Source organism: Saimiri boliviensis, chromosome 14, assembly GCF_048565385.1.
Source record: "Saimiri boliviensis isolate mSaiBol1 chromosome 14, mSaiBol1.pri, whole genome shotgun sequence".
Lineage (NCBI taxonomy): Eukaryota > Metazoa > Chordata > Mammalia > Primates > Cebidae > Saimiri > Saimiri boliviensis.
Window position 1 is genome coordinate 35,524,725 of NC_133462.1, and position 18,516 is coordinate 35,543,240.

The following is an 18,516-nucleotide window of genomic DNA, read 5'->3' on the forward strand; positions in this document are numbered from 1 at the left end:
TTTCCCCTCCCCACAGTCTGGGGCTAAATGGTTCACCCTGCCCACAGGGGCCACCAGCATCCCTACTTGTCATCCTTTCTCTAACAGTACCCAATCTTCACCAGCAATTAAACACTTAGATCATCACCCCCATCTGGGGGTGTCGTTTCATGACCACATGGGGCTCACCGTCCCCATTATGGGAAAACAGGTCTAGAGAGGGGAAGTGATTGCCCGAGGTCACCCAGGCAGCCACTCTGATTCATATGCCATCCAGCCGGTCCCAGTATAGGGACAGGGCTCTTTTTTTTTTTTTTTGAAACAAAATTTCGATCTTCTTGCCCAGGCTGGAATGCAATGGCACAATCTCGGCTCACCGCAACCTTCGCTTCCTAGGTTCAAGCAATTCTACTGCCTCGGCCTCCTGAGTAGCTGGGATTACAGGCATGCACCACCACGCCTGGCTAATTTTGTATTTTTAGTGGAGATAGTGTTTCTCCATGTTAGTCAGGCTGGTCTGGAACTCCTGACCTCAGGTGATATGCCCACCTTGGCCTCCCAAAGTGGTGAGATTACAGGTGTGAGACACCATGCCTGGCCCAGTTCTTGGGTTCTTTGTCACCATCCACAAGCCTCTGGGAGAGCAGTGTGGGTCTCGTATGTGTGTGTGTGTATATGTGTGTGTGAGAGAGAGAGAGAGAGAAAGAGAGAGAGAGAGAGAATTGGCTCTCTGGCTATGCTTTTTGCTTTTTTTTCTTTCTTTCTTTTTTTTTTTTTTTTGAGATAGAGTCTTGCTCTGTTTCCCAGGCCGGAGTGCAGTGGCACCACTCCACTCACTATAGCTTAGACCTCCAGAGCTCAAGTGATTCTCCTACTTCAGCCTCCCCAGTAGCTGGGACTACAGACAGGCACCACTATGTCCTGCTAATTTTTATATTTTTAGCAGAAACAGGGTTTTGCCATGTTGGCCAGTCTGGTCTCAAACTCCTGACCTCAGGTGATCTGCCTACCTCAGCCTCCCAATGTGCCAGGATTACTGGCATGAGCCACTGTGCCTGGCTGGCTATGCCTTTTTTACATGTCGTGGGGAATATGTACTGGATGTATGTTCATCTCTGTGTGTGTAAAAGGAGGAGTGTGTGTGGACTCTGCATGTGAGTGTGATGGGTGCCTGTCCTGTGTCTAGCTGAGTGGCTACAGTGAGGTGTGTGTCTTTGGGTGCATGTGAGCGTATATGTGCGTCTTAGGGTGCGTGTGAGCGTGTGTGTCCATGCAGAGGTGTGTGTGGGAAATGGAGCATATCCAAAACAGAGCAGCCCTGAGGTCTCAGGAGATTTTACAGCCATTTATTGTGCTCCAGTGAAATAGAAAAAAAAGAAAGTGCTCGCGTTACAAACGCCGCTGTCACATCCACGTAGTATGCCAGTCGCTGCAAACCAAACTGCGTGTGTCCGCTGGGTCTCTGGGCATGCAGTTTGCTCCCACTGTGGGAATGGGGTGGGAGCAGGCCGAGCCTGGGCTCTGGGGGCTTCGCTGGGGGAGCTTCTGGTCTTGGGGGTACCCACTTGTGAGGGAGTGGGGGGACAGCTGGAATAGCTTTGCTCAGTGCGTCCTTTGGGCGCTGTTGGGGACACCCAGCTCTAGGTTGGACCCTGTAGCACTACAGAGTGGAGGGTCCCCTTCCCCCCGAAGGGCCCCCCAGTCTGCTTTCCCCAAACTCTAACCCTGTAGAGGTTGAGTTCTACAGGGGCTGGAGGATGCCATGCAGGGAGTAGGGGGTTGGCTGGGCCTGGCTGGGTCCGGCCAAGAGCAGCAGCAGCCTCCCTCGGGGGGAAGACAGGGAAGGCTTGTGGCCCTAGGCAGAATTGTAGTAGTTGTGTGTGTGGTGGTTGTGGGCAGGCTCCCCCAGCTCGGGGTACTCGGGCGTCAGGCAGTACTTGGGGTCATAGACCTGGCGAGGCAGCCCGTACACCGTCATGCCCCGCTGTGAGGCGCCCTTGTTGCTGCCCATCTGCAGGCTGACGTTGAGCGTGTCGCAGTGCTCCATGCCCAGCCCCGGCTCGAAGATCTGCCGCTTGGTCCCTGGTGCGGTCATGCCGGCCTGCGAAGGGCGGTGTGGTCAGGCCGTGGGGCAGCCAGGGTCCCGGGCCTTGACGGCTTGCCCCAGGGGGCCCCTCTCACCTGGCTGGCTCCTTTGTTGGTGCCCATCTGGAGGCTGATGGTCGCCTGGTCCAGAGGCTGGTCTGTGCCCAGCTTGGGGTCATAGAGGTGGCGCCGGGTGCCGTAGGCCGTCATGCCCTGCTGGCTGGCAAACTTGTTGGTGCCCATCTAGGAAGCCAGAAGAAGAATCACACCAAGAATTACAGACCTCATTGTGGGTCATGAGGCTGATGTGAGAGAATGAGACACTGTTTTCATGTTTTATTTTATTTATTTATTTAGAGATGGAGTCTGGCTCTGTTGCCCAGGCTGGAGTACAGTGGCGTGATCTTGGCTCACGCAACCTCCGACTCCCTGGTTCAAGCAATTCTCCTGCCTCAGCCCCCGCAAGTAGCTGGGGCTACAGGCAGTGTCCCCATGCCCAGCTAATTTTTGTAGTTTTAGTAGAGATAGGGTTTCACCATGTTGGCCAGGATGGTCTTGAACTCCTGATCTCATGAGCCACCCACCTTGGCCTCCCAAAGTGCTGGGATTACAGGTGTTAGCCACCATGCCCGGCCTTATTTTATCTTTATATTTTATTTTGTTTTATTCTATTCTTCTTTAATTTTATTTTTATTTTATTTGAGTCTCATTCTGTCACCCAGGCTGGAATGCAGTGGCATGATCTTGGCTCACTGCAACCTCTGCCTCCGGGGTTCAAGTGATTCTCCTGCCTCAGCCTCCCAAGTAGCTGGGACTACGGTTGCTCACTGCCACGCCCGCTAATTTTTGTCTTTTTGGTGGAGACAGGGTTTCACGATGTTGACTAGCTGGCTTCAAATTCCTGACTTCAGTTGATCCACCCGCCTCGGCCTCCCAAAGTGCTGGGATTACAGGCATGAGCCACTTTGCCCAGCCAATTTTCATTTTTCAGAGACAGGGTCTCGCTCTGTCCCCCAGGCTAGAGTGCAATGATGCAATCATAGCTCATTGTAACCTTGAACTCCTGGGGCTCAAGTGATGCTCTCACTTCAGCCACCACACATTTGGCTAAATTCTTAAATTTTTTTGTAGAGATGGCAGTGGCGGGATCTCTCTATTTTGCCCAGGCTGGTGTGAAACTCCTGACCTCAAGCAATCCTCCTGCCTCAGCCTCCCTAAGTGCTGGAATTACAGGTGTAAGCCACTGCACCCTGCCTGAGGCACCGTTTCCAGACTGGAAACTGAGGCCCAGACTGGGCCTATCACATGACTGACTTCCAGCATTCCAGTCTCAGCCTGCCATGTCTCAGTTGGAAGATCTGGGCAAAAGTGAGCCAGCTTCTCCCGGCCTGTTTTCCCGTTCGTGGAACAAGTATAGTGACAACAGCATCTCTCTGCTAGGGGTGTTGGCAGAGTGAGTGAGTTAGTGAACAGAAGATGTGGATAAGGGTAGTACGCGGCCTATAGTATAGTTAATGCTGAATATCCCGTCCCCAAAAGCCTGAAGACACCAGAGTGCCTTCCTGGCCTCCTTGACCTCTGTGTGGAGAGGATAGGGATGTACCTGAAGCCCGATGATGTTCCGCCCTTCTCTTAGCTTCTCTGGCTCAAATTTCCGCTCCTGCTTCTCTGCGTATTTCACCCCCACGTTCACCTTGTTTCCTTTCGTCTTGGCCTGGGTGGGGCAGGGAGAGCAGGGACTGACGAGGGGGACGCCCCACTGCACAGTCCCCATGGACACTGTTTTTTATTTATTTATTTATGAGACAGAGTCTCGCTTTGTCACCCAGCCTAGAGTGCAGTGAGTGGCGCAGTCTCGGCTCACTGCAGCCTCCGCCTCCTGGGTTCAAGCGATTCTCTTGCCTCGTCCTCCTGAGTAGCTGGGATTACAGACATGTGCCACCATGACCAGCTCATTTTTGTATTTTTAGTAGAGATGGCATTTCAGCATGTTGCCAGGCTGGTCTCGAACTCCCAGCCTCAAGCGATCAGCCCTCCTAGGCCTCCCAAAGTGTTGGGATTACAGGCATGAGCCACCACGCCTGGGCCACACTGAGCTCGGGGGCACAAGCGGCCACACATGCATCCCAGCCCGGGCTGCCCACTGTCCACTGCCCGGCCTGCACCCACACTCACCATGCTGGCCAGGGCCAGGAGGGTGGACTGCACCTGGGTGTGGTTGGTGTTCTCAAACAGGTCATTGGCCTCAAAGATGTCATGGGGCTTCACCCCGTACTTGGTGATGGCCTTGATGAAGTTGCCGATGTTCTCCAGCTAGAGGGGGGCAGGCGATGGTCACTGGGGGGCGGTGGAGGTCTGAGGTGTTGTGGGCAAGGATGGAAGAGATTGGGTCGGGGCTCACCTGGTGCCAATTTTGGGTTGATTCATTGATCTTCTTCACAGAGCCTGGCTGAAGCTTATTGATGAATCTGAGAAGAGTGGGGAGGGGCTAAGAAAGGTGTCCCCCTACTCCTTACCCAGCCTAGCCCAGTGGGGGAGGATGGGGTCAGGATGACCACAAGGGGCCATGCCATGCCCTAGTGTCACTTCTCCCTGCCGTCAGCTCTCAGCTACAGCCCCTCCAAACCACCCAAGCACACATACAAATGGGGCACTGATGCCAGGGAGCTAGACTCAGGTCACAATCAAAAAGCCTCCTCATCCAAGGTGTGTCCGAGTCTCCAAGATTTCCCAAGGCTCGCTGCCTGGCTAATTTTCTTGTGTTTTTAGTGGAGATTTGGTTTCACCGTGTCGGTTAGGCTGGTTTTGAACTACTGACCTGAAGTGATACGCCTGCCTTGACCTCCCAAAGTGCTGGGATTATAGGCTTGAGCCACTGTGCCCGGCCCAGAATGGCCTTTTTTAAAACAATTCATGTTACCCTCCAGTGTCTCAGCATCCTTTTCTCTTGTAGACAGCAGGGAGCCCACAGGGGCCTGTTCTCTGACCCCTTTAATGATCTCATTCAGTCTTTTTCTTTTTTTTTTTGTCTGGCACAGGATCTGGCTGTGTCGCCCAGGCTACAGTGCAGTGGTGCAATCACAGCTCACTGCAGCAGCCTCAACTTCCCAGGCTCCAGCGATCCTCCCACCTCAGCCTTCCAAGTAGCTGGGATCATAAGTGTGTACCACCACACCTGGCTATCTTTTTTTTTTTTTTTTTTTTTTTTGTAAAGATGGGGTTTCACTGTATTGCCCAAGCTGGTCTGGAACTCCTGGGCTCAAGTGATCCTCTTGCCTCGGCCTTGCAAAATCCTGAGATTACAGGTGTGAGCTGCAGCGCCTGGCCTCATTCAGTCTGCTGACTTTAACTGCCTCCATATGCCAGCAACTCCTTCATCTCCCTGCAGCCTGGGTTTCTCTTGGTCTCATCCAGCTCCCTCTGTGGGCGTCTGGGTGTCTCAAATCAAACTCATCCTGCCAGACTCCCGACACGCAGCTTCCCCCTCCAGACTCCCTCTCCCTCCATCTTCACTGCCTAGCAATGCCTGCTTCTAGGTGCTCAGCCAGAGCCCTCGGACTTGCCCTCAACTCCCACTTTCTCCTTCTTATTTTATTTATTTATTTATTGAAATGGAGTTTTGCTCTTGTTGCCCAGGCTGGAGTGCAGTGGCACGATCTCAGCTCATCGAAACCCCTGCCTCCCAGGTTCAAGTAATTATCCTGCCTCAGCCTCCGAAGTAGCTGGGATTACAGGCATGCGCCACCACATCCAGCTAATTTTGTATTTTTTTTTTTAGTAGAGACGAGGTTTCTCCATGTTGGTCAGGCTGGTCTTGAACTCCCAACCTCAGGAGATCCACCCATCTTGGCTTCCCAACGTGCTGGGATTACAGACGTGAGCCACTGCACCTGGCTCCCAATTTCTCCTTCTCTTAGCCTCATATTCAGTCCCTCCACCTGCACTGGGCCTACCCTCTGCCTTTTAATACGTCCAGAAGCCCCCCCACTGCTCCCCGCCATCTCCTCCTGGGTCTGAGCCACCACAGTCTGTTTCCTGGGCTCCTGTAATGGGCTACCAACTTCTACCTCATCCCCTGCAGCAGGCTCTTCTTCATCCAGCAGTCAGAATGACTTTTTTTTTTTTTTTTTTTTTAGATGGAGTCTCAATTTGTCACCCAGGCTGGAGTGCAGTGGCGTGATGTGATCTCACGGCAACCTCCACCTGCTGGGTTCAAGCAATTCTCCTGCCTCAGCCTCCCAAGTAGCTGGGATTACAGCACCCACCACTATGCCCAGCTAATTTTTTTGTATTTTTAGTAGAGATGGGGTTTCATCATGTTGATCAGGCTGGTTCCAAATTCCCAACCTCAAGTGATACACCTGCCTTGGCCTCCCAAAGTGCAGGGATTATAGGCGAGAGCCACCATAACCGGCCCAGAATGGCCTTGCTAAAACAATTCAATTTACCCTCCAGTTCCAAATCCTCTGTAGCCTCCCATTGCCTTCAGAATGAAATCCTAACTCCTCTGTATGACTAAAAGGCCCTTTGTAAACTGGAAGCAATGGCTCATGCCTGTAATCCCAGTGCTTTGGGAGGCTAAGACAGGAGGATGGCTTGAGCCCAGGAGTTTGAAATCAGCCTGGGCAACATGGTGAGACCCATGTCTCTACAAAAAAAAAAAAAAAAAAAAAAAAAAGGGCGTGGTGACATGCACCTCTACTCCCAACTACTGAGGAGGCTGGGGCTGAAGAGGCTGGGGTAGGAGGATCAATTGAGCCTAGGAAGTCGAGGCTGTAGTGAGCTATGATTGCACCACTGTACTCCAGCCTGGGCAACAGAGCAAGACGCTGTCTCTAAATAAATAAATACATGAAATAAAAGGTCCTCCACCATCGACTCTCAGTTCACTCTGTGACTTCATATCAACTTCCTCTCAATCATTTGGTGCCCGTCACACCAGCCTCCTCCTTGTTTCTTGAACACCCCAAGCACGTTCCTACCCCAGGCCTTTGCACTGGCTGCCCCGTCTGCTTTCCTTACTCTTCTCTCAGGTCCCCTGAGCCTCCCTCACTTCATTCAAGGTTCTGTTCAAATGTCACCTCTTCACGGAGGCCTCTCAGACCGCTCTCTCTCTCTCTCTCTCTCTTTTTTTTTTAAGATGGAGTTTCGCTCTTGTTGCCCAGGCTGGAGTGCAATGGCACAATCTTCTCACTGCAACCTCCGCCTCCCAGGTTCAAGCAATTCTCCTGCCTCAGTCTCCCAAGTAGCTGGGACTACAGGCATGTGCCACCATGCCCAGCTAATTTTGTGCTTTTAGTAGAGATAGGGTTTCACCATGTTGGTCAGGTTGGTCTTGAACTCCTTACCTCAGGTGATCTGCCTGCCTCAGCCTCTCAAAGTGCTGGGATTACAGGAGTGAGCCACCAAGCCTGGTCTCTAGACCACTCTCTAGGAAACTGCAGCCCCTCCACTCGCCACACACACGCTCGACCCTCCTATCTTCCTTTCCTACTTGGGGTTTCCCCAGGACACTTATCACCACAGGCAAGTCTGTGATTATTTGATCAACTATTTGATTGATCTCCTCAACTAGGACTAAAAGTCAAGCTCTGAGTTGAGTCTGTTCTGTTCACGGTTCCTAGTCCCTAGACCAGAGCCTGGCACACAGCAGGAACTCATAAATGCTTCTTGCATGAATGAATGAGTGAATTACCAAGTGGGTGGGTGACTGTACTACATTTTCTTTTTTTTTTCTTTTTTTTTGAGACGGGGTTTCACTGTCACCCAGGCTGGAGTACAGTGGTGCAATCATAGCTCACTGCAGCCTTGACCTCCAGGACTCAAGTGATCCTTCCGCTTCAGCCTCCTGAGTAGTTGGGACCACAGGCGCATGCCCCCATGCCCGGCTAATCACAACAAAATTTTTTTTGTAGAGATAGGATCTTATTATGTTATCCAGATCTTACTATGTATCTGTCTGAGCTGGGACACCAGCATGCCCACCTCACCACCTGCCAATTCCTTGTTCCTAGTGGATGGCAATGGAACAAGGTAACCCAGGCAATAGAGCCAGACTCCGTCTCTTTTTTTTTTTTTTTTTTTTTTTTTGAGACGGAGTTTCACTCTTGTTACCCAGGCTGGAGTGCAATGGCACGATCTTGGCTCACCGCAACCTCCGCCTCCTGGGCTCAGGCAATTCTCCTGCCTCAGCCTCCTAAGTCGCTGGGATTACAGGCAGGCGCCACCACGCCCAGCTAGTTTTTTGTATTTTTAGTGGAGACGGGGTTTCACCATGTTGACCAGGACGGTCTCGATCTCTCGACCTCGTGATCCACCCGCCTCGGCCTCCCAAAGTGCTGGGATTACAGGCTTGAGCCACCGCGCCCGGCCCAGACTCCGTCTCTAAATAAATAAATAAAATAAAATAAAACATGAGGCCGGGCATGGTGGCTCACGCCTGTAATCCCAGCACTTTGGGAGGCCGAGGCGGGTAGATCACGAGGTCGAGAGATCGAGACCATCCTGATCAACATGGTGAAACACCGTCTGTACTAAAAATACAAAAATCAGCTGAGTGTGGTGGTGGGCACCTGTAATCCCAGTTACTCAGGAGGCTGAAGCACGAGAATCGCTTGAACTTGGAAGGCAGAGGTTGCAGTGAGCCGAGATTCCATCATTACACTCCAGCCTGGGCAACAGAGCAAGGTCTATCTCAAAAAAAAAAAAAAAAAGAAGATTGGGCAAGGTGGCTCAAGCGTGTAATCTCAGAACTTTGGCAGGTGGATCACTTGAGGTCAGGAGTTCGAGACCAGCCTATGTCTACTAAAAAAAAAATACAAGCCGGGCGCGGTGGCTCAAGCCTGTAATCCCAGCACTTTGGGAGGCCGAGGCGGGCGGATCACAAGGTCAAGAGATCGAGACCATCCTGGTCAACATGGTGAAACCCCGTCTCTACTAAAAATACAAAAAAAATTAGCTGGGCATGGTGGCGCATGCCTGTAATCCCAGCTACTCAGGAGGCTGAGGCAGGAGAATTGCCTGAACCCAGGAGGCGGAGGTTGCGGTGAGCCGAGATCGCGCCATTGCACTCCAGCCTGGGTAACAAGAGCGAAACTCCGTCTCAAAAAAAAAAAAAAAATACAAAAACTAGTTGGGCATGGTGGCACATGCCTATAATCCCAGCTTTTGGGGAGGCTGAGGCAGGAGAATCACTTGAACCCCAGAGGCAGAGGTTGCAGTGAGCTGAAATGGTGCCACTTCACTCCAGCCTGTGCAACAGAACAAGACTCTATCTCAAAAAAACAAAACAAAACAAAAACCATAAAGAAAACCAGGGCCTACTTTAATTATTGCCATACCTCTCTCCTTGGGTCACCAAGCCAGCCATGAACAGCTGTTGGCTGCTGCTTTTTAGCTGTGACTGCTCTTTCTGGGGACTCTGGTTGCCATAGATGGGCCTACCCTGCATAGCATGGTGGTTAAGATTCCAGAGTCAATTCCCTTGAAACAGTGTGGGACTTGGGGCAATGTATTTCACCTAACTGAGCCTCAGTTTTTTATGCCTGTTAAATGGGCACAATGATGACTGGCCATCCCAAAGGTAACTGACAGAAAGTGCTCAAGTCAGTTCCAGAATCATGGTTGTTTTGAGGGTTGAGGGGCTGCCCAGACTTGGGGGTGGGGGTGCAGGGTCTGGGCTTTCAGAGCCTCACTCACTCGCAAAGAATAATGCCATCTTTGAGGCCGTCCATGAAGTTGTTGCCGATCCGACGGCCCGTCACCCCCTCGATCCACTCTCTCAGCTCCTGCTCCCGCTGATGGTCATACTTCTGGGCCAGCTGGGGTGGCGGGGGAGAGGGGGCACAGAGAAAGGGGTGAGGATGCAGTGGGCCAACCTGGGCTCCCTGGGTCCTATCCGAGCCACCTAGAGCCTGATCTCCCGGGTCCTTCCCAACTAAGGTAATTTTGCCCCAGATCCATAGTTGGTGGGGGGGCTGGGGAGGGCTGAGAGCCAGGGCCGAGGTGGCACCTGCCCAGGGGGCCATTCCGGGCATTCTGAGGTTTGGCACCAGTGAATGAGATGAGGGATGGGGTGTGGGGAGCTGGATCCTCTGAGCTAGAGAGGTTGCGCCAGGCCCCCTGGTTTTCCATTCAGGCCAAACTTGGGGCTGCTTTTCCTCTAGTCCTGCCCCCTCTGTGCCCCCTGTTGGAAGAGGGGGCACCTCATGAAGCAGAGAAGGAGGTCTACGGAGGTGCCTCCGGGTGCTGGCTTGCAGAAGAGTGCTCCTCATACACCTCTGTCTCTCCATGTCCCTCAGGTCTTCAGCTCCAGGGCTCTGTCTCTGGTTAGGGCTGGGGGCTTGCCTCTGTCTTAATGCTCACCCCTTGCACGGTCTGTGTGTCTCTCGCCCCCTTATCCCACCGCCTGACTCCTCTGTCTCCCTCTTCCCAGTTCTGTCTTTCCTTGGCCCATTCTTGAGGTCCCCATCTCTCTGGGTGGCTAGACCCTGCCTGGGCGGGGGTGGGACTCCTGGGTCTTGCATCTCAGCTTCTCTAGGTCTTTTTCTGTCTCCAGGTTTCCTGCCTGAGATGGGGGTGGGGCTCTGTCTCTCCTCTCAGCCCCTCCATCCCTGTCTAGGGCTTATCTGACTCCCGGCTCGCCCTCCCCGTGTCTGTCCCTAGGGTGTCTCAGGCTCCCAGTATCTCTGTCTGCCTCTCCCCCAGCTTTTCCCTCTCTCCACTGTGCCCCCCTCCCCCACTCCCATTTCTCTAGAACCCTCCGCCCCAGCCCAGCCACGCTCCCAGCCCCTAGGGGACCGGGCTGCCCCTTCTTCTCCAGGGTGGGTGGGGGGAGATGGGAGGGGCGGCCCCCTCACCTGGCCCCAGCCCTGCTGCCCCCCACGCCACCAGTCCGGCTTTATAAAGCAAACCCGCCCTTATATAGCGTGTCCCCGGCTCCCCGAGGCCGCCTTATAAGGCGCGGCGGCTCTGCGCGGCTCTGGGGCCGGCGCTGGGGGGAGGAGGGCGGCGCTGGGATCTGTCTCCCGCCTGAGGACCCGCCCCCCACCAGCCCCCTCCTCCAACCCCGAGGATCCCCCGATCCAGGTTCCAACCCAGCCCCCGACTTCCTCACCATGGGACCCTGGGAAAAGCCACCCTGAGCCTCAGTGTTCCCCTCTGTCAAATGGGGCAGGAACTCCTCCTTCGGCCGTGCTGTTGGGACGATTCCAGTGGGCTGAAAACTTCAAGCTCTCCCCCTACCCCGCCGGGAGAAGCTGACCCCATCCTGGTGTGGGGGGTGAGTCCAGGGTCGGAGCGCTGTACCTGCTTTACCGGGGACCGCAGCATTTTGCCTCTCCTCTCCTACCCTCAGTTTACCCCTCCATAGCATGAAGGTGATGTCAAGGTGTCTTCCTAGCTCCACAGTTAGGAGACCCCTGAGCACTTCTGATGCCCATTTCCTGCCCTCCACCGTCCCCCTCTGCCTTCAAGATCTCTTATCCTTTCTGGGCTTCACTTCCCAGGGGCACCAGCTCTCAAGTGCGCTCTAATTTATTTTCAGGTAAGGGGGTATGGGAAAATCCACAAGTCTTCCCCCTATGTTGTTCCCCCAAAGAACACAAAAGGTTATCAGAAGACTGATTAGGTGGATATCTTTGCCATGGACTGACCTCCTCTGTTTATGTGTGGCTTTGTGCCCCCCATTGCACCCCAACCATAGCTGGGGGCTCTGGGATGTTCAGGGGGAGAGACAGGCAGCCCCTATCCCGTATCACTCCCTTTTCCCCCTCTGTTTCCAAGTCACATGGGACAGGCAGGAGGGGGTTCAAGGGACCCCAAGCAAGGGGCTCTGGCCTGGCAGGGCATGTGGGCCAGGCCAGGAAGGCCCCCCAGCCATACCTTGTTCTTAACCTCAGCTGACAGCCCATAGGCAGGGCCTCGGTTGAAGTGAGCAGAGGACATGCTGGCCGATGGGCTCTGGCGACGGGCAGTGGCAGCACTGACGCTGAGGACCGCAGCAGCAGCTGAAGCTCCGTCTGCACCCTCTTCCCTCCTCGCACGTTTTTGAAGCTCTGGAGGCGGCCCGGGTCTCTTCCAAGGCCGTTCCATTGGCTGAGGGGGCCTGCCAAGGGGCGGGGCACCCCCCCACCTCCGCTGCCTCCCCCCACTTGTGATGTCAGGCCCTTGGTATTGGGAGCTGGTTGTGTCATTGTTTCCACCTAGGGGGGCAGCCTGCGTTATTCTGGGGGGGCTTGGTCAGACAGAGACCAGCCTTCTTCCACCCACCCCTCCCACTGCCCACTGGGCCTCTGGCTGGGTCTCTGAGTCTCTTTGTCTCTGAGGTCATCTCTCCCTATCTCTCTGAAGTCTTGAGGCACAACTGAATCCCATGGTAGTTTACTGAGCATCATCCTGGGTTTACCTCCAGATACCAACAATCTATAGCCTTAGGCAAGCCCCTTGTCATCTCTGGGCCTCTATGGCCACATCTGTAAAATGGGCTAATGATAGTGCCTGCCTCATGGAAAAGTCGTAAAGATAAAAAGAAATATGCCTCTGACATGCCCAGCACAGTGCCGGCCACAGCAGAAGGACTCAGGCCATAGCTGCCTTCTTTTTTTTTTTTGAGACAGAATTTCACTCTTGTTGCCCAGGCTGGAGTGCAATGGCACAATCTTGGCTCACCGTAACCTTCACCTCCCAGGTTTAAGTGATTCTCCTGCCTCAGCCTCCTGAGTAGCTAGGACCACAGGCACGTACCACTGCACCTGGCAGCCTTTTTTTTTTTTGAGACGGAGTTTCGCTCTTGTTACCCAGGCTGGAGTGCAATGGCGCAATCTTGGCTCACCGCAACCTCCGCCTCCTGGGTTCAGGCAATTCTCCTGCCTCAGCCTCCCGAGTAGCTGGGATTACAGGCACGTGCCACCACGCCCAGCTAATTTTTTTTTTGTATTTTTAGTAGAGATGGGGTTTCACCATGTTGACCAGGATGGTCTCGATCTCTCGACCTCGTGATCCACCCGCCTCGGCCTCCCAAAGTGCTGGGATTACAGGCTTGAGCCACTGCACCCGGCTTTTTTTTTTTTTTTTTTTTTTAGGCAAGGTTTCACTCTGCCCCTGGACTGGAGTGCAGTGGCACAATCACAGCTCACCATAGCCTTGACCTCCTAGGCTCAAGTGATCCTCCCACCTCAGCCCTCCCAAGTAGTTAGAATTACAGACTTGTGCCACCAACCTGGCTAATTTTTTTTTAGAGATGGGGTCTCTCTATGTTGCCCAGGCTGGTCTCAGATTCCTGGGCTCAAGCAATCCACCTGCCTTGGCCTCCCACAATGCTGGAATTATGGGCATGAGTCACCATGCCCAGCACATAGCATTCTTTATGCTGAGGGCCCAGCACCCCAGTTCTGTCCTCTCCAGTCCCTCATAAGGACCTGGGGGAGCATAGATCCTGAATCTTACCCCCTGACATCCACCTGTGTGTCACCTGAACCACAGCGTGACTTTGTTGGCAAGCCCCAGGCCATGAACTATGTCCCTGTCAAGCAGACCTACCTAGCCAGATGTCACCCCTGGACCACAGGGGTGGATGCTATGACCATATCATGCTACATGAGTGAAGGCCATGTCTGTGACACTTGGATGACATGTCTGCAACCTGCTGCACACTAATGACATGTTAAGGACGTGCAGTTTATTGGTTACATGCTAATGGTATGGCTGCAATAGTCAGATAACTACAGCCCTATGTTAGGCCATGTTCCAAGCTCAGTACAAACATCCACTCAATTCTCATGACACCCTCAGAGGTGGACACTGTTATTATTATTATTATTATTATTATTATTTGGAGACAGAGTCCCCCGACTGGAATGCAGTGGCACGGTCTCAGCTCACTGCAACCTCCACCTCCTGGGTTCAAGCAATTCTTCTGCCTCAGCCTCCCAAGTAGCTGGAATTACAGGTGCCTGCCATCACACCTGGCTAATTTTTGTATTTTTTAGTAGAGATGGGGTTTTGCCATGTTAGCCAGGCTGGTCTCAAACCCCTGACCTCAGGTGATCCACCCGCCTCAGCCTCCCAAAGTGCTGGGATTACAGGCATGAGCCACCATCCCTGGCCTTATTATTGTTATTATTTTGGAGACAGAGTCTCACTCTGTCCCTCAGGCTGAAGTGCAGTGGCACGATCTCAGTTCACTGCAATCTCCACCTCTGAGGTTCAAGTGATTCTCCTGCCTCAGCCTCCCGAGAAGCTGGGATTACAGGCACCTGCCACCATGCCTGGCTACTTTTTGTATTTTAAGTAGAGACGGGCTTTTGCCATGTTAGTCAGGCTGTTCTCGAACTCCTGACCTCACATGATCAGCCCACCTCAGCCTCCCAAAGTGCTGGAATTACAGGCATGAGCCACCATGCCCAGCCGACACTGTTATTATTAATACAAGTACTTACGGGTGGGGAAACTGAGGCACGGGGGCTTGGAATCACTTTTCCAGCATCACAGAGCAGGCCAGGGTCAGAGGACAATTTAAGACCATGCTCCATGAACCTCAATTATGAGGCTAAGGTGGGGTTTTGCAACCTCTGCACTGTTGATAGTTGAGGCCGCATAATTCTTCATGGGTGGGGGCTATCCTAGGCATTCATTGTAGGACTTCAAGCAGCATCCCTGGCCTCTACCTGCCAGATGCCAGTAGCACCCTCTTAGTTGTAATAAACAGAAATGTTTTGGCAAGGTGGCAGGAGCCTGTAGTCCCAGCTACTAAGGAGGCTGAGGTGAGAGGATTGCTTGAGCCCAGGAGTTTCACCAACATAGCAAGACCATAGTCTCTAAAAGAGGAAAACTGGCTGGGCTCAGTGGCTCAGGCCTGTAATCTGAGCACTTTGGGAGGCCAAGGCAGGCAGATCACGAGGTCAGGAGATCCGAGAGGCAGGAGAATAGCTTGAATCCGGGAGACGGAGGTTGCAGTGAGCCAAGATTGCCACTGTAGTGAGCAACAGAGCAAGACTTCATCTCCCACCAAAAAAAAAAAAAAAAAAAATTTAAGGGGGTTTGTCTGTTTGGAGCCTTGCTCCCTCCGTACAGGGGAGCCCTTTTCTTCTATCTTTTTTCTTTCTTGCCTATTAAACTTTCCGCTCCTTAAAACAAAACAAAACAAAACAACGACGACAACAACAACAACAACAAAAAAAAAAAAAAAAAAGAGAGAGAGAAAGAAAGATTTAAAAAAGAAATGTCTACACACATTGCTGAATGTCCCCTGGCTGGGGTTGAGGTAGAAGCAGATCACCCCTGTTCGCAAACCACTGAGCTAAGGCAATGTGCTAGTTGATGGCATGTCGTGATATGTTGAACGTACACAAAAATACATAAAATAAGAGGCCAAGGTGGGAGGATCACTTGAGCCCGGAAGTTTGCATGCAGCTTGGGCAACATAGCAAGATCTCATCTCTATTAAATAAATAAAAAAAAAAAGGAAATGGCAGTGAACTACTAAAAGAAAGAAAGAAAAAGGAAGGAAGGAAGGAAGAAAAAATAGGAAGTACATAAAATGAACTAATAATTAGCACCTGCTATGTACTAAGAGCTTTGAGTCTGTTAACTCATTCCTTAGGACAGCCCTATGAGGTGGGTCTATACGAGGCACAGGGAGGTGAAGCCGAATGGCCAGGTCATACACCTCGAGGGTGGCAGGGGCGGGATTCGAAACCGCAGATTCCTTGATCCCGCCCAAGCTGAGCGGCCCTCGCTCTGCGTATGTGAGGACCTGCGGCCAGCGCCCCCTGGCGGCCCGGGAGGGGCGGGGGCGAGGCCTGGCGAAGTCCAGGCGGTGATGACGTCACGCGATGAGTCACTCGGCCCCGCCCTCCGGCCCGCGGCCTCCTGGCCATTTATAGAATCTGCACGGGCTCTGAAGTCACTTCCCAGGCACGACGGGGCGAGGTGGGGGAGCTCGTGGCGCTTCCCCCAACAGGGCAGCCCCGGGTCCCCTCAGGGGACAGCCCTTTCTGGGACTGCCTTATCCCTCTGATTTGTCTCTGTATTTCCGTCTTTGGGTCGCCGAGCCTTTTTCGGTCTCTGCCTTTGTCTCTGTGTTTCTGTTTCTGTTCTCGGTCTTTCAGTCACTCTGTTTCTCTTCGTGTCGCTGTCGCCGCATTGCGTGTGTCTCTCTTCGTGTCTCTCTGGTAGATGGGGCTGATCCCATATGGAGGCCCCAGTCTCAGACATCCCCATCACTGACTGCCTGATGTCATACCTTATTCACTCCTTTTTGGCATTTTCCAGACTCTAGCCTCTCTGTGCCTCAGTTTACCATCTAAATGAGAAGTGTGGGATCTTGTAAGAGGCAGGGTTTCCCGAAGTCTGGGACAGTCATGAAAGGAAAGCCATGCCTCTCCTCAACTTTAGGGAAGCCCTTAAAACCTTCTTGACGCTCAGAACCGTTTAAAACTCACACCTAGCTGGGCGTGGTGGCTGATGTCTGTAATTCTACACTTTGGGAGGCCAAGATGGGCAGATTCCGTGAGTCTAGGAGTTCAAGACCAGCCTGGGTGAAATGGGGAAGCTCCACCTCTACCAAAAAAAAAAAAAAAGTTTTTTTTAAAAAAGTGCACTTTGGGAGGCCAAGGCAGGAGGATCACTTGAGCCTAGAAGTTGGAGATTGCAGTGAGCTATGATCATGCCACTGTATTTGTTTTTTTGGAGACAGTCTCCCTCTGTTACCAAGGCTGGAGTGCAGAGGCACAATCTCGGCTGAATGCAACCTCTGCCTCTCTGGTTCAAGCAATCCTCCTGCCTCAGCCTCTCAAAGGGCTGGGATTACAGGCCTGAGCTACTGCACCTGGCCAGAGTCCCTACTCTTAAGCACAGCACTACAATGTCTTCATTTAATTGAAACAACATGCTACATGTTTTGACATCAGCTTTGTCTATCTCCCTCATCCTTCGTTGATGGGATTTATACAGTGATTTATTATGACAAGGCCACTGCAATAAATGTTCCTGCACATATGTCATTCTTCACACCTACACTTGTACTTCTGAGGAATATTCTAAAATAGAGAATATGCTTGTTGAGAAGGTAAGGGCATTTGTCATTTGGAAAACTATCAACAAATTGCCCACACTCATCAACAATCTTCCCACAGCCTCCCCTGTACTGCATGTTGCCAAGCATTCTTTTCTTCTCTTTTTCACCCAGACTAAAATGCAGTGGCATGGTCGGGTGCAGTGGCTCATGCTTGTAATCCCAACAGGGGATTACATCTGTAATCTCTCAGAGGCCAAGGCAGGCAAATCACCTGAGGTCAGGAGTGAAACTCCATCTGAAAAAAAAAAAAAAAAAAAAAAAAAAAAGTGGGAGAGCTGGGTGCGGTGGCTCATGCCTGTAATCCAACCACTTTGGGAGGCCGAGGTGAGCAGATCAACTGAGGTCAGGAGTTCAAGATCAACCTGACCTACATGGAGAAACCACATCTCTACTGAAAATACAAAATTAGCCAGGCATGGTGGCACATGCCTGTAATCCCAGTTACTTGGGAGGCTGAGGCAGGATAATCACTTAAACCCAGGAGGCGGAGGGTGCGGTGAGCCAAGATTGTGCCATTGCACTCCAGCCTGGGCAACAAGAGTGAAACTCTGTCTCAAAAAAGAAGAAAAAAAGAGTGGGGACTCCAGATCTATACTCTGTGGCTTTGAGACATGTCTGTGTGTCCTGGCTGTGTGACCTTGGACAGGTGTCTTACGTCACTGTGCCTCAATTTCCTCCTCTGGAAAATGGTTGTATCAATAGTGCCTGCTTCTGAAAAATACGTAAATGAAAAAAAAATAGTGCCTGCTTCATAGGTTTGTTTGTTTTTAACCGTCTGAGATGATTTTATTTATTTATTGGCACAAGGTCTCACTCTGTGACCCAGGCTGGAGTGCAGTGGCACAATCACAGCTCATTGTACCCCGGACCTCCCAGGCTCAAGGGATTCTCCTGCCTCAGGCTTCTGAGTAGCTGGGACTACAGGCAGATGCCTCTGTGTCTAGCTAATTTTGCTGGCAGATGCCTCTGTGTCTAGCTAATTTTGTTGTTGTGTTGTTGTTGTTGTTGAGATGGGGTCTCCCTATGTTGCCCAGGCTGATCTCAAACTCATGGGCTTAAGTGATCTTCCCACCTCAGCCTTCCAAAATGATGGGATTATAGGTGTGAGCCACCACACCCAGCCTGAGATAATTTTAGACCTACAGAAAAGTTGCAAAATTACTAGTAGAGAGAGTTCCCATATACACTTCACCCAGCTGCCCCTAATGTTAACATCTTACATAACCATGATACATTTATCAAAATTAAGACATTAACTTTGCTACAATTCTATCACTAAGCTACAGACTTGATGCAGATTTCTTTACTTTTTCCACTTATGTCCTTTTTCTGTTCCAGAATTCAATCCAAGATCCTTCATTACAATTTATTTATTA

At 52.0% G+C, this 18,516-nt stretch overlaps 1 protein-coding gene across 2 annotated transcripts; it reads right to left on the bottom strand.

The window, feature by feature from the left end:
• Positions 1-1,305: 1,305 nt before the first annotated feature.
• CNN1 (calponin 1) lies at positions 1,306-12,101 on the bottom strand. 2 transcript variants are annotated; one of them, XM_003941767.4, is made up of 7 exons: positions 11,947-12,101; positions 9,763-9,884; positions 4,466-4,532; positions 4,240-4,377; positions 3,668-3,778; positions 2,161-2,307; positions 1,306-2,080 (listed from the first exon to the last, which is right to left on the bottom strand). In XM_003941767.4, exons 1-7 carry the CDS (start codon positions 12,007-12,009, stop codon positions 1,835-1,837), a joined length of 894 nt encoding a protein of 297 aa, XP_003941816.2. In that variant the 5' UTR covers positions 12,010-12,101; the 3' UTR covers positions 1,306-1,834. The 2 variants fall into 2 exon arrangements, with proteins under 2 accessions (XP_003941816.2, XP_010327806.2); XM_010329504.3 differs by lacking the exon at positions 11,947-12,101 and adding an exon at positions 10,269-10,293.
• Positions 12,102-18,516: the final 6,415 nt, after the last annotated feature.